This window comes from Trachypithecus francoisi, unplaced genomic scaffold, assembly GCF_009764315.1.
Source record: "Trachypithecus francoisi isolate TF-2019V2 unplaced genomic scaffold, Tfra_2.0 Contig01558, whole genome shotgun sequence".
Classification (NCBI taxonomy): Eukaryota; Metazoa; Chordata; class Mammalia; order Primates; family Cercopithecidae; genus Trachypithecus; species Trachypithecus francoisi.
Window position 1 is genome coordinate 3,007,919 of NW_022681440.1, and position 15,961 is coordinate 3,023,879.

The 15,961-nt window shown below is 38.3% G+C and overlaps 1 protein-coding gene across 1 annotated transcript in view; it reads left to right on the plus strand.

Annotated features, from left to right (window-relative positions):
* CSMD1 (CUB and Sushi multiple domains 1) overlaps positions 1-15,961 on the plus strand; it is a 2,074,981-nt gene that overhangs the window by 1,006,893 nt on the left and 1,052,127 nt on the right. The window contains exon 5 of the mRNA XM_033177634.1: positions 10,437-10,644. Coding sequence (XP_033033525.1) covers positions 10,437-10,644 — 208 coding nt within the window. The remainder of the gene's footprint in view (positions 1-10,436; positions 10,645-15,961) is intronic.

The following is a 15,961-nucleotide window of genomic DNA, read 5'->3' on the forward strand; positions in this document are numbered from 1 at the left end:
ATTAACTCTTTGACATGGAAGTCATAGGAGCACAGTTTAGAACATGCGGAATCATGTGTTGTGTACTAACTTTAACAATCAAGTATTTATCTGTAACTTTCAACAATAACTTCAATTTTTGTTCTGCATCATGTGTAAACAAGAGAGGGCTGAAATTTTAAATAGCATTTATTTAATTATATCACCACATTTCGGATTCCAAATAAAAAACTTATAAATATATAACACTATTATATTAGTGTCTGAAAACTTTGATATATTTTAATGCTTATTAATATCCATGGAATAAAATGAGCTTCCATTATATTAATATATCACCTAAAAATTGAACAGAATACTTGTGTTTGTTTTAATAATTACATATTTTAATACATTTTATATGTTATATGTGGTTTTTACGTTAATGATGGAACTTGAACTAATTTTTCCAGCTGCCCTGCAGCTTGCTCATGTTTGTCCTTTTGAAAAGTTTTGCTGTAACTATTTTGTTTTCTCCGTCTGCCTTGACTTCATTTCATGCAGCTCTGGTGAGTTTAAAAACAAAGAAAAAGCCTCCTGGACTTGTGGTTTTCCTGCTTGCTGAAAACAAGCAAAGCAAAAACACGGTAATAAACCCCCTATGGGTTGCTACAATTATGAAATGTTCTTCTTGGTAATTAATTTTTATCTGAAATCTCACTCTACTAAGAGTTCTTGAGGCAGTTCTTACAGATTTTTTTTTTTTTAAAGTCATTCTTAAGAAAGCCACATCACTCTATAACTAAATTAGTGTTTCTTCTTCTGTTCTTAGAGAGGATATGGTTTGATGCCACGCATAGCCCCCTAAATGCATTTTGTCGTAGTCCCAACATTTGCTAAAGACAACTGAAGAGAGGCTTGTTTGCAACTGATATAACTATAGGAAAGCCAGAGTCATTCACTTTTCATTCACTGCATGAAAAAAAAAAAAAAAAAAGGAAGAAAGAATATTTCCTATCAGGCTGCCTCCTAGAAACAGGTGCACACGTGCAAGAACAGGCTCATAAAGCTTGCATTCCATTGCTTTGCAATCAGCAAGCACGGAGAGGTAAAGCATACAGGACGGAGAGGCGGGGAGTACTCTAGGTGAGTGCTATTTTAAATATGGTGGTCAGAGAAGGTGGGCAGGAAAGTGGCTTGTGAAGGGCTCTGAAGTCAGCCCGGGAGATGCACTTCTCAGGCAGGGTGGTCAGTGCAAAGGCCTTGGGGCAGGAACATAGGTGCCCTGGCCCCAGGAAGCAGCGTGGCTAGACCCATTGAGGAATCCAGGAAATGGGAGCCAGGGAAGAGAGGAGCCAAAGGAGGTGGAGGATGAGGAGCAGGAGAAGCCAAGGTTCCAGCTCACATAATGCCTTTCAGGGCCTGCTTTGGTTTTATTTTGAGTGGTGATTTGAGTAGTTCACAGCTTTGAATAGAAAATCTACAGAAGGCATGTTCTACGAAAGTGGGCATCAGTGCTTGATTTTACTGAGAAATACTAAAAGTTGTGGCCGGGTGTGGTGGCTCACGCCTGTAATCTCAGCACTTTGGAAGGCCGAGCCGGGCAGATCATGAGGTCAAGAGATCAAGACCATCCTGGCCAACATGGTAAAATCCCGTCTCTACTAAAAAAATATAAAAAACTAGCCAGGCATGGTGGTGGCGCCTGTAGTCCCAGCTACTCGGGAGGCTGAGGGAGGAGAATGGCGGGAACCCGGGAGGCGGAGCTTGCAGTGAGCTGAGATCGCGCCACTCACTCCAGCCTGGGTGGCAGAGCCAGGCTGTCTCAAAAAAAAAAAAAAAAAAAAATATATATATATATATATATATATATATGTCCTGGGTTCTCTCGCTCACAAAAGAAATATGAATGGTGATAGAAGATATAAGCCGTGCTAACTAGTGGTGAGTTACTTCTCATTCCAGTCTGGACTTCATTTTATAGAAAACAGATATCGTGACAATGCCATCTGCATGTGCAGATTAAAAGGAAGAGGACAGAAACTAGTGTTGTTCCCTCTCTCGCTTTACCCATGGATTTGACAAAGGGAAGGATCAATTCTAAATAAAACTAATATCCCAAGAATTTTACCTTTATTTATTTATTTTTTGAGGCAGGGCCTCACTCTGTCACTCAGGCTGAGTGCAGTGGGGTGATCTTGGCTCACCGCAACCTCCGCCTTCCAGGTTCAAGCGATTCTCCAGCCTCAGCCTCCCAAGTAGCTGGAATTACAGGCATGGACCACCACACCCAGCTATTTTTTGTATTTTTAGTAGAGACGGGGTTTCACCATGTTGGCCGGGCTGGTCTCGAACTGCTGACCTCAGGTGATCCATCCATCTCAGGCTCCCAAATGCTTTTCATTTTTTTGTTTATTTCAGAGTCATGATCCTCTTGGTGAATGAGACTTACTCCTGTACACAAACTCGGTATATTTCTACCCTGGAATTCTCAGCAACTGCATGACAATGTCATGGGGAACTTGCAGTACATAAAGCATCTGTGGTTGATATGTGAATATCAAGTCTCCTCTGGGCCATGGCTCTTTCTGTTCCTTCTGTTGGGAATGCTCTTCCTCTAGGTCATTCCTTGAATAGTTCTTTTTCTTCAAATCTGGCCTAATATTGTATTTTCAGAAAACCCTTCCCTGCTCATTCTAGTAGAGAATTAGTTTTCATATGTATTGAATGAATAAATTAATTAACATAAATGCATGGTTCTGCAAAGTCCAGTTCTAAGCCAATTCCCAGTGATTTTGGCAGCTGGCTCCTGTTCATGGGGACCAGGGAATTAAGAGACCGTGCTTATGCTAGCAGTCCTGGGTCTATTAACGCAAAGTGCAAGTGAGATTTTGACACTGTTCATTCTCATGTTAATGTTTGCTTGTATACAATAACTCACTTCCAAATATTTAGCAGGAACAAATCAAACGAGGGAGTCCTGAAAGTTCTTCTGTTCTTTGAAGTGGGAATAAAGCACCAGACATGGTATCCATGGGAGACACCGTATGTTCTCTCAATTGCGAGTCAGTTCATGACTGCAAACCTTATAATCCCATGTGGAATGTCCTTACACAATAAAAGACAACTCAGAAAATAATCAAAGAATGAGCCAATTCATTGAGAAAAGCAAATGTCTCACCACATGATTTGAAACTGGAGATAATTAAGTGTTCATTGTCAGCCACCACGTTGAGACAATGGCCCTGCGAAGCACTTTGTCTGTATCTTACTGGTTGCAGAGGGTGTGACCACCCGGCCACACGTCTCTATTCAAGGAGTCAGACCTGCCCCTACATTATGTTTTCTGCAATTACAATGACTGTCTATAGGTTTGAAACTTTTATTATTATTTTATTTTATTTTCTGTAAGTTATTGGGGTGTAGGTGGTATTTGGTTACTTAAGTAAGTTCTTTAGTGGTGATGTGTGAAATGCTGGTGTATCCACCACCTGAGCAGTCTACACTGCACCATATATGTTTTCTTTTATCCCTCACCCCCTCCCACTCTTCCCCCCAAGTCCCCAAAGTCCATTATATCATTCTTACACCTTTGCATCCTCATAGCTTAGCTCCCACATATCAGTGACAACATATGGTGTTTGGTTTTCCATTCCTGAGTTACTTCCCTTAGAATAATAGTCACCAATCTCATCCAGGTTCAACTTTGTAACCTACCCAGCTTAATATTTTTAATAAAATAAAAATCTTAAAATCATGCTATATTAAATAATAGGTAATCATAGAATGTCTAAGTCACCTATATGGTATAGAAAACAGTATGTCTAGATCTGTTAAAAAATTGAGGAAACAAAAAAACAAGAAAGTAACTATTTAATGCACAAATTTATTGAAATCTAAAATATGTTGTAGAATGGTAAACTGAAGGAAAGAAGGAAAATCCCAAATAAATATATTTTGTTTATAATAGCAAATTATATGTTGCTATAAATACTACTTCATTTTTATGTTTTCCTTGTTACTAAATATAACACAAAAATCCAGATATATAATTTAAAAAATGAGGCAATTTTTTTTTTTACTATAAAATAGGCTTTCCTTTCAAAAAAAAAGATTCATGGCAGAATTTATTTGAAAACAAAAACAATAAATATATGGTTTGTGAATATACTCTCTCAGAAACACATTATAAAGTTCTACATCTACAATGATTAAGAATTCAAAAGTTTCATTCATTATTCATGAATGTTATTGGGATGTTTTCTAGATGTTAAACTATTTCTTGACAAAACGTTGAAGGAGTTTTTAAATCCCTCATAACAATTATATTATTATAATCCCACAATTATATTAAAATGTTTACATTTCTTAGTCTTTTTACTTAAGTTGAAATATACATATGTATACACCTTAATGTAGATCAATTTGTTCTGCTTTATCACCGAGCAGGCATTACACCCTTTTTTCTCTTTTACAATAGAGTATTTATGCTGATTAATTTTAATTTTATTTAGTTGATCATATATTTTCTGAGTCTCTGAATGTTTCCCTGTTGATGGATTTTTTTTTTCTAAAAAAATGAAAAAAAATTTCTCTTTTGGTAACTGTGAAATAGGAACAAAAACAAACATTTTATCACACATTTTGGATGTGATTAAACAAAATAGTTCACATAATGACCTTGGTTTAGAATATCAGACATCTGAAATATACTCAATAAACGTCAGACCCCAAATTGGGTAACTTGCCAGGAAATATGAGCCCTCTCATTGTCACTCGTGTGTGTTAGTAAATTGCTCAAAGCACTATATTAATGCATGTTGATATTAGGAACATACAACTATATCAATTTTACTCTTGGTATTTATGTATTTTCAAAATTTATCTTTTTAATGTATATTTGTATTAGATGATATTTCATTATTGTTTTAATTTGAATGCCTATCATAAGAAAGGTTGAAACGTCACCTTTGTTTTTAAATTTAATTTATTCTGGAATTCACTCTTATTTAAATTGCCATTTAAAATCTTTTTTTCCATGTATCTGTTTGTATCTTGCTATTTATTTATTTATTTATTTATTGAGACGGAGTCTCGCTCTGTCGCCCAGGATGGAGTGAGTGGCGCAATCTCAGCTCACTGCAGGCTCCGCCTCCCGGGTTCACGCCATTCTCCTGCCTCAGCCTCCCGAGTAGCTGGGACTACAGGCGCCCGCCACCACGCCCGGCTAGTTTTTTGTATTTTTAGTAGAGATGAGGTTTCACCGTGTTAGCCAGGATGGTCTCGATCTCCTGACCTCGTGATCCGCCCATCTCGGCCTCCCAAAGTGCTGGGACTACAGGTGTGAGCCACTGCGCCCGGCCTGTATCTTGTTTTTTAAAATACAAATCAAGTAAGTGTAAATAACATCCCCCTGCTATGTTGTTGCAAATATTTTTTTATTGTGTTGTTTTTATTTGTATACATTTATTTTCAAAAAGAAAAAACAGGTAGATTGGTTTACTTATAAAGTTATTTTTGCTTCAGTAACTTCCACAATTTCTGCTCAGTTGAGATAATGCTTCATTTGAGACCATATATTGTATCCTAATGTGACAAGTTACCCATTATTTAATACATTCAAACATTTTGTGTAGCAGGTATTTTGTATGAGGGAATTTTTAAGTTGATATTTTTAAAAGTTCTATTTAGTTATTGCAATATACTTTGTTTAATAATGTCTCTTCACTCATCATTTATGACGTACATTTAATCATATTGGGTCCTTATGACGCTCCACTCTATAGGGATAATGGTTCCCATTTCTTTCAGCAAAGCCTTTATCTTTTAGTGATATGTTGGAGCAATTTAATCTCTTTAGCAGCCAAACTGGAAGATAAGTTCATGACTAAATATTATATCAAAAATTAAGTAATTAATTTTTCTCAGTCGACATGGGCTTTGAAAACTGTTTCCTCTGTTGCATTATTTATAAATGGGTCAACATGTAGAGCTGCATAAATCTAAAAGTGAAACAAATTGATTTATTTTTAAAAACGTTTTGCTCATCAAAGATAGTAGTTATGTAGCCCTTCTTCAAATGCTATTATGTTTAAAATATTGCTGTTTAGAAAATAAAGCTCCTTCCAAATATAGGGAAGAAATTAAGAGTTAAAAAGTTTTGTTAGAGAAATACAGCACTTTAGCAGGCGCTATCAAACACAAATACACATACAACACATGCACACACACGCATACACACACACGTACCAACACTAATTTTGTCTCATTCTGTACTAAAGATTTTCTGTGATTTAAGCATTTTATCCAATGAGTAGCAATACGTTTCTTTGTCTTATATACATAATACTCAAATTATCAATCAGATTATCTTAATAATATTCTACAGTATTTTATGTGGAGTGCTATACAAAGAATTCTAATACATCTTGCATATATTACTCTGGCGGGATTCTAATTGTAACTCATTCTGCAATATTCTATGGGCATTAACGTGTTTACTGAAAAAATGCAATAGTGATTGCAGGTTTGGGATTTTTTTTTTTTTTTCTCTCTTGCTTTCTTGTTTTTTTCTTCATTTTATTTGACTTTTCTATTTTGCCTTCTTCATGTCACCTACTCCTTTCCCAACAAAGTTACCCTTAAATTTCACCGCCTGTCTGCTGCAGTAGATGCTCTGGTCTTACCTGGGTTCAGCGAGCATGGTACTCATGCTGGCCCAGTGAAGCGTGGGTCTCCCTGATCCACCCATTCATCAAGGGAAGTTCTAGGAAAACGTAGATACTAAGTGTCTAAGATCTCAGACTCAGGGGATCCAAATATTAGACACGGACGTAACATTGGAGTTTATCCAGCTCAACCACTGCCTTTTCTTTTTCTTTTTCTTTTTTTTTTTTTTCTTTTTTTCTTTTTGAGGCGGAGTCTCGCTGTCTCCCAGGCTGGAGTGAGTGGCGCCTTCTCGGCTCACTGCAGGCTCCGCCTCCCGGGTTCACGCCATTCTCCTGCCTCAGCCTCCCGAGTAGCTGGGACTTCAGGCGCCGCCACCTCGCCCGGCTAGTTTTTTGTATTTTTTAGTAGAGACGGGGTTTCACCGTGTTAGCCAGGATGGTCTCGCACTCCTGACCTCGTGATCCGCCCGTCTCGGCCTCCCAAAGTGCTGGGATTACAGGCTTGAGCCACCGCGCCCGGCCGCCATTTTAAATAGAAGGAAACTGTATGACGGTGAGGTCCGGTCATCTGATCAGGGCTGGTAGTCGGGGCCGGCACCAGCACAGCCCTCTCAGCTGTTAAAATAACAAAGAACACTCTTGTACCAGTTAACACATGTCCACTCCCCAAAGCCCTGCACACTCCCGAGACACCTCCTACAGGTCGTTGGAGCTTCCAGCAGTGGAGAAACCAGGGGGCTAATGACTGCAGGGTGGGGGCCCGGGACTGGGTCCTGGAGCTGTGGCTGGTGTCCCTGTGTGTGTTGGCTGCCTGTAAACACTCTTGTCGAGTAGGTTTACATTCACCACTGGTCAAGGTTCCTGAGATGTTTTCCCAGAAGAATCCAGCGAAGCTTCTTCTTACACACTTGTATTCTGTGTTTATTCTATGCCATGCACATGAATAAAACTATTTCAAAGCTTTCTCAATAATAGACAATGCTTCAGCTGATAGGTTGCCATGACAAAAATTCATAATCATTGGATATCAGTTCTTTTTTTTTTTTTTCCCCTCTAAAACTTTGAAAAGGAGGATTGCTGGCCAACAAGGTGAATTATTAAGAACATATGCAATTTCAGCAGTTGGATTTCAGTTAGCCCATTTCATTAATCTTTCAACCATATCGTTTTGATAACTTGGACTTTGATAACTTTTAATTCCACACATCTATGATATTTTATCTTTTTATGTAATAAAGGTATTAGAACTCTTTTGTTTTGCATCTGTTTCTACATTGAGATGAATTGACTTATGTATATAATGAATTCAGAGAAAATCTAAATATTAAATAAAATTATATATTTATACATGAAAAACAATTATTAATCTGGAAATGTGTATTTATGTGTGTGATATGTTTATATAGAGTTATTTAATCAATTATAAAAGTATCTGTCTCTAGTGATCTTGTTTACCTCATCCCTTTATGAAGGGGATATTTATATTTGGGTTTAAAGATAAACAACATAGAGTATGTCTCACTTTTAGTTGTTAACCTGATTCACCGTTATCCCAACCTAAGTGGCTCAGAGCTGGATTCTGCATAGTGTTTGAATCTCAGTAGTGGCCACTATATTTTTCCTTGTGGCTGGAATATGTGCTTCCTCTTATTTTTGTATGGTACTGATTTTTATATATATTTTCAAAAATACAGTTTTAATAGGGAAATGTGTGTTATGATCACATTCCTAGTAGCTGTTCCCAAGAGTGTCATAAAAGCTGTGGTGAGCTGGGCAGTTGTGGAGCTGGTTCTCAGAAGATCGGGGATGTGTGTGTGCTTGCACAAAGGTGCCCACAGAGAGTAGGGGGCGGGAGAGACATTTAGTCATGGCCATAGGAACTATTTTCACAGTTTTCAAATAGCAGTATATACACAGTTATTTTTATTCGTGTTCAGTTTTACACTTTTAAAAGAAAACAATATCATGATAGCATAATTTTTATAATCCCCACACTTTATTAATTTTAAAATAAATTTGTGGTCTCAAACATGAGTGTCCTGAGATGTCCTACAAAATATGGGCAGCCCTTTCCACAGTGTCACGTGCTTTGGATGGGCATCACAGACTGACCAACTATTAAAACACGAGAAAACCTATCCCTCCTGTAGTCTTGATTTCATTGATATTTGAAGGTAGCAATTTTCCTCCAGCTGTACCTCTCAAAGACGTCCACTCTAAAGCCATTAGCTTTAGTTGACATAAACAGCATGAGAATGACTAGTGTGTAGACCAGCCTGGCGTCCTGTAAGAAGGATGGAAAATGCAGTACTCCAGACTCCGGAAACGAAAACAGTGTGCTCTCAACTACCTCTGTGTCCCTGGCATTCTTCTGAGTAAACTGGAGGCAGCTAATTTGAAGGGACCCATATCACCCTCTTACTGTTGCCCACAAGTTGGGTTTTATTTCGACATTTTTGTGAGGCTTAGATCCTGCCAAAATAAAATGAACATCACTGAAAGATGAAAGAAATATTGGAACTTGCAACTTGGGAGGAGTTAATAAAAGGAGGTCAGTTCCTCCCACTTTGCTGTAATTTTGGTGACGAGAGGGTGGGTAGGGTCGAAGATACGCACTTTGTGAGAGCTCAGGCCGGTCACACAAGCTCTGCTTATGGCCAACTCCCCCCATCTTGGTAACAGGCTGACTTTTAAATAGCATCCACACTGCAGTGTCGGAATCAATGACTGTTAAATATACATTCTGCATGGGAAGTATTTAAGGAAAGAAAGAAAAAGAAGAAAAGGAAGAAAGAAGGGAGGGAAGGAAGAAATTTTTAAAAACAAGCTTTAAAACAAGTTATTTTTAAAAACATGCTTTAAAACAAGTTTTTTAAAATACTTCTCTCATATATATTTATATGTATAATATAGCTATATATAGTATATAAACTATATATATGAAAATATAGTTTATATATGAAACTATATAACTATATATGTATATATAAAGCTATATATAGTATATAAACTATATATGTATATATAAACTATATATGTATATATAAACTACGTATATAGGTTAATATGTATGTAGTATTTTGTAATAGATAATATAAATGTAACAAAGAAACTTTTTTATAGCAAACTTTCCAAGTTCTGTTTATCTTCTAACCAATAATTTTTTAAATGTTAGTTTGTATATTAAATGCACTTTTATCTTTACTGGCCTTTCACTTCTCACTTTTCCAAGATACTCCATTTTAAGTTTCATGCAACTATTTTCTACTCAGAACCTTTTTATGAGGTGATGTGCCTCTGTTATGTTACTCAATAACTATCTGAAAATTCAAAACCCAAATCTCAAATTTATAGAAAGTAAAATTAGGGCAACCATTTCTTTTAAGAGCATAGTATTCTCAAAGCCAGGTATCTATGAATTACTAATAAACGCCCACATGTTTTTAAGCCTCAAAATGTTGCTTACATAGTGTCATCTTCCAGGTTTCAGAGAAAATCTTTCAAAGTCGTGTTAGGCTGCCTATCAGTGTCAGGTATGTGGCAACTACACTTTCCACATTTTAGAAAAGCCACCATTTCCAGCTTTCCCACAATGGCCATTCAATTAATAATACAATTTAAATTTTAGACTTTAGTCAGCCTTTTCATAGAACTCATTAACATACCAAAAGATTCTTTTTCAGATTGAGTGTCTCAATTTTGGGTTCAGAAAATATGTGTTGCTGATCAAGAAGTGACACTTTGTGGACACACTCCTGTACGAAAACCATCCTGAAATGTGATGCTTTCCTTCTGCTTCTGTCCCTGCAGCTGAGGGAGCCTGCGGAGGAACCTTACGTGGGACCAGCAGCTCCATCTCCAGCCCGCACTTTCCTTCAGAGTACGAGAACAACGCAGACTGCACCTGGACCATTCTGGCTGAGCCCGGGGACACCATTGCTCTGGTCTTCACTGACTTTCAGCTGGAAGAAGGATATGATTTCTTAGAGATCAGTGGCACGGAAGCTCCATCCATATGGTAAGTCCTGGGAAGAGATGCCACAAAGGATACAGCTGTGTTTTCCCGGTTTTTCCCCCAACGGGCTTCAAGAATTGCTTGTCTCTGGACGTTCATGGGCAGGCATGAGTGTTCCTTTTTTTACTTTGCTCTTTTGGCTCTGAAAAAGTTGCCTTTACTGTGACTCATTTCAAAGTTTTTAAGATGTCTTCGTGCTGGTATTTGGAGCTTGGGAAGTTCTCTGCGTGCTTGAGCTTAGAGTGCTCTCATTTTTGGACTCTTTTAAAGCAACTAAGTAAGGCGAGTTAGTTTTGGCTTTGGTCTGGAGCTGTTTCACTGTGAACAGAGATTTTTAGATTGTGTATTCTCTTTTATCTCACGTTACCGAGCATTGACAGACTGCTGCAGATACATGATTGTGCATTTCTTTTTCTTCGTGAAGACCGTACCACATTCTGCAGCCACCTATGGGAAGTACTTGTGGCTACAAGAGCCTCAAAGGCAAAACAACTTAAAACACGTCCTAGTCTAATATATGTACAGAATTATCCACAGGATGGTCAGTTCTCTGGTGTGTACTCTGGTAGAGACAAAGGAAAACAAGATTTAAGGAAATACTGCCTATTTAGGTTGATGGTTGTGATTGCCAGAGTAGTCTTGTTTGTGTCTGTAAGTGCAATTTGAGAGACTTAAAAGCACAGATGTTCAAAGACTTAATTTCTGTCTCGAATTAAGTCATTTGTTGCGTGTTAAATTGTGTTGTTATTTTTGTTATTTAAATTCTGAACACATTAAAACTGCTTCAGTGATCTGTTTTAGATCTTGAAATATGACTGAACAGGAACAGGTATATTGAGATTCAGGTAGACACTGAGGAAATGTTGGCCATTTATGAGTCGGAAGAGGGGAATATGGAACGAGTGATTGTGAACAGGTCCGCAGGTTGCAGTTTGCATTTCAATACGAAGGCTAAAGGACACACGTGTCAAACATGAAATATATTGTAAATAGGACCACCTGCTTTAAACCGATTATTGGAACTGAATTGAATTGCACTTTGTTTTCCGAAGCACAAGGCTCAATGCAGAGGATTCCTATTCATGGAGAGGTCCTTTCCTGGTTGATTTTTTTGTGTTTGCGTTATATGTTATTCCAAATGGGAGGAAGGAAGAAACTAAACAAATTCTACCTAGATTGTCTTTGTTTTCAATTTTATTCATGCTGAACAAACTTTTAGATTAGCCAGGACCAATCTGCTTAATGTATGTTGTACAATTTTAACTTTAAACACTCAGGAATTTGTTTAAATTATGACCTGTCTCACCATGTCTAACATTAGAGTTCATGGAAACAAAAGCTGAACTGAGAGCTGGGTAACCTAAGTTCCACCACAGGTTCTGCCAAAAGCAATCCTTACGACTTTAGACAAGTCTATTTGTGAAAAGAGAGGGTGTGCTAAAAAAGAAATCTTGAAAATGAATTTATTAAACATCTCTTTAGTGCCTATTCTCTGCTAATCATTTAAAGATATTCAGGTGATCTAACCTCTTTCTAGCTTTAAAAATTGCATTATCGTGGTTTTCAGAAAATCACTGAAGTATAAAATACACAGGGACTGATTCTCAGAAAATCACTGAAGTATAAAATGCGCAGAGACTGATTCTCAGAGTTTATATGCTTACTGTTGAAGGTCTTATTTTTAGGAGAGTCTAGAGGTATTGGGCATTGACTGCACGCCTTGCTGGTAAGATGTCAGGTAGGGAGAGAGGTAGAAGCAAGTGAGGCTGATTTGTTAGTGATTCCAGAACCTATGATCAGTGGCAGCTCTTGCCAAACAAACTTAGTTTATGTCAGAAAGTACAGATCATGAGTGTGAGGAGAAGCGTGTTCTGTCTGAAAAGTTGACGGGACCACTGTAGCACTTGATGGCAACAATTGATCATGTGTGTCACAGAGAGAATATCAGCACAGCTAGCCAGAGAGACTATCCCTGTCTTCTTGGTGCCTGGATCCAGGCTGGAAGACATCTTCTACTTCACTGGAATCTCTCTGGGTGTTTGCTAGGGAAGTTGGTGGGAAATTTCTCCGTGGGAACTATGACCCTGTGTGCCTTCGTGTCTAATAAACTGTTGCCTCTTAGCTTAGCTGCTGTCTTCAAATAGCCATGATTAGCCAGGGATAGAGTTGTATTTATACTTGTGTTTTTAGGATAACTTATATTGCCCTGTTTGCTTGGTGCAAAAGCCCTGTGGAGTCATTATTCTTACTATTATCTACTATTATCCGTTTATCTATTATTATAGATTTAAAAATAAAACTGAGAGATGCAGAGGGCAGGAGATGGTAAAGCTGATGGAACCCTGGCAGAGCTCAGGTGCAAGGTTTCTGACTCCAGGACATTTTCTTTTCTCTGTGTATATCCCCCCAGTCAGTGTAGTCCAGGTCTGGGCTTCAATGCCCTGTCAGGGAAGTACAGTTTCTCTGTTTCAGGACTGCAGGCTGGATCATAAAGCCTCGAACAGGTAACTGTCATGGTGGAGATGGAAAAGCAATTTAGCATATGTGCTGGGTCAACAGAGTGTTTTATGTGTGTGTGTGTGTGTGTGTGTGTGACATTTAATGTTTATCATAATAGTCAAAAGAAGTATCTTGACACAGCCGTAAGGACTACGTTTAAGTGGAACTCTCAGCTTTCAATGAATCTTCAGGGGAGGGTGAAAAGCAAAAGATGGTTCTTCTAGATAACTATGGAAACCTACAGGAGCACATTTAAAATAGAAAACAGAGTAATTTGAAGTACCTTTTTAAGGCCTATACAAATGCATAATATGATTTATCTTAAAGAGACTATTACTTTAGAGTAATTTTACATTGACAGTCTCTGAAATATTTAATGATTCAAATGGGTATATTTAAAAGGTTTCCCCATTCCCGAATTGCACAGACAGGGACAAGGAGCATTGTGGGTGGTGCTACCTCTTCCCAAGCACAGATCATTCCACAGAGCCAGGAGGGTGGTGTGAGTGACTGTGAGCGGAGTGAGGGCAGATACACATATGATTTTCCAATAATCTATTTTTTAAAAAGGACATAAGCAAGGGCACTCTAAGAAGAAGCTACTTGGAAATTGTTAACAACAATAATAGGATTAGCTTTATTTTCATTTAATTTGGAGTGAAATTACCTGCTCAGCTATGTTTTAAGTCAGGGTTGCCATGGCAGCAGTGGAGGGAGTCTCAATATAGGGGATGATGTCATGTGCCAAAATTATCTGTATATTAAGCGTACAGTGGGTTAGTAATTTAAGCTTCATAGGCTGTATGTACATTAGATGAAACTGACTTTTTTTTTTTTAACACTAGTCGGATTCTCATTTTATGCAGGTTGGCTTCTTATCAATCCCTTACTTTAATAGGGAGATGCCATTTCTAGTTCACTTTATAGCACGGTCTAGTCATTATTTTTCTTGCAATTAGAAAGGAAATGTATAGTGGTGAAGCTAGCCAAGTGTGTGTGTGTGTGTTTTTTTTTTTTTCTGAAGAGATTTGAGGTTGTAGCCTATAACTTGTACTTCTAATAATATCAAGAAGAAAGAAAATTGATTTCATTTCTGAGTTCTCCCTCTGTGGTTTCTAAATTAAGACATGATGGTTAATGGGATTAAGGTTATAGAATCTTGGCTGGGAACACTGAGGGAGCATTTACTCTGTTGAAAATATGAACTTATATAACGAAAGAACCAGGCGTCCATCCCCTTCTGTCACAGGGAGTGTGTAGAGGACAGAGAAGGTAAGGAAAAAGAAAATAAAAATAAATGCATTGAAAATGTTTTCCAACACAAATTTAAATGCACCAATTTCTTCACTTCCATGACTGAGCCTCAGCTCCCCGAGACAGAGCCTGGAAGACTCAGCGTCCCTTCCCAGGCTGTCCACAGCTGCCCAGTTGGCTCCATCCTGGCTTCCTCCCTGCCGGGCTCACCCAGTGAACCCATCCCTGTCTTGATGTTAGTGTGCGTTTGCATCCCTGGTGCATTTGTTCAGCTGCACGCCTCCACGTGGAAATCCCCTCCTGTCCATCTATTATTGATCCCTTTATTATAATGCTTAGAGGGGCGTGCAGAGTACCTGGAAGAACACTACAGAAATAATGCAAGTGAAACAAACAGGTTGTGTGATCTCCCTCCCGGGAAAACAACAGCCATAATAAATGCAAGAACATTTCTTCCGCTTTGGATTAGGGCTGCCTTTTTACTTCAAGGGAAATATCTGTTACTTTATGATTTTTTAAGGTGTAAGCTCTATTTTTCGTGAACCAGCATAACTTGACCCTTTTGCCTACCTGGTGTAGGCAAATTTACAAGGGAAACTCTGGGCGACAGTTTAGTAGCCTTAGTTTACTTTGTTCCCATTAACCCAGCACAATTTTACTATTAGATCCATCTAATCATTGATTGGCTGAAGTTAAAACAAAACTTCAGAGAAATGGGGAAAGCTGAGTGAACCTCAGAGAACCCTTGAAGGGTCAATTAACGCCTCCAGTGTTTACTCAACTTGTCACTTAATTGATAAGTGACTTGGTGTCTATTTAATTTCTAACAAGGGAGAATTATAGAGGAACATGCTGAGTAACAGACTCGCTGAAACCAATCCTTCTTTCACCCGCCCCAAAATTAAAGGAAGGAGGCATCATCTTCTCCCGCCTCATATTATTATTAACTATTTTGAATTCATTTTACAGAAAATTTGCAGAACACAGAGAGTTGCCGTATATCCTAAACCTAGCTTCCCTCGTGTGAACATCTTACATAACCGTAGTGTAATTATTGGCACCAAGAAATTCATGAAGCCACCGTGCCACTATCTCACTTTTAGACTCTGTTTGATTTCCTCTGGCTGTTGTACTGATGTCTTTTCTGGTCCAGGGCTCCAGCCGGGGACCCACAGAGCATTTGGCAACTGTAGCTGCTTCCATCTTTCTTTGTTTCTATGAACTGGACCTATCCCATGCTAACAGTTCAATCTTTTGGGAGAAAAAGGTTTTGGAAAAGCAATGACATCATTTATGAATATGGAGGAGACCATGCAGCAATGCTCCAATGCCACCAATTGAAATGGGCAGATTTGTTTTTGTGTTTTCCTTTATGATGTTTTTTTTATGTTAAGACTGGGTCTCCTTCTGTCTCCCAGTCTGGAGTACAGTGGTGCTGTCATAGCTCACTTCAGCCTCAAACTCCTGGACTCAAGCCATCCTCCCACCTTAGCCTCCCTCGTATCTGGGACCTCGTATCTGGGACCCTGGCTAATTTTTTAAATTTTTTGTAGACACAGGACTTGCT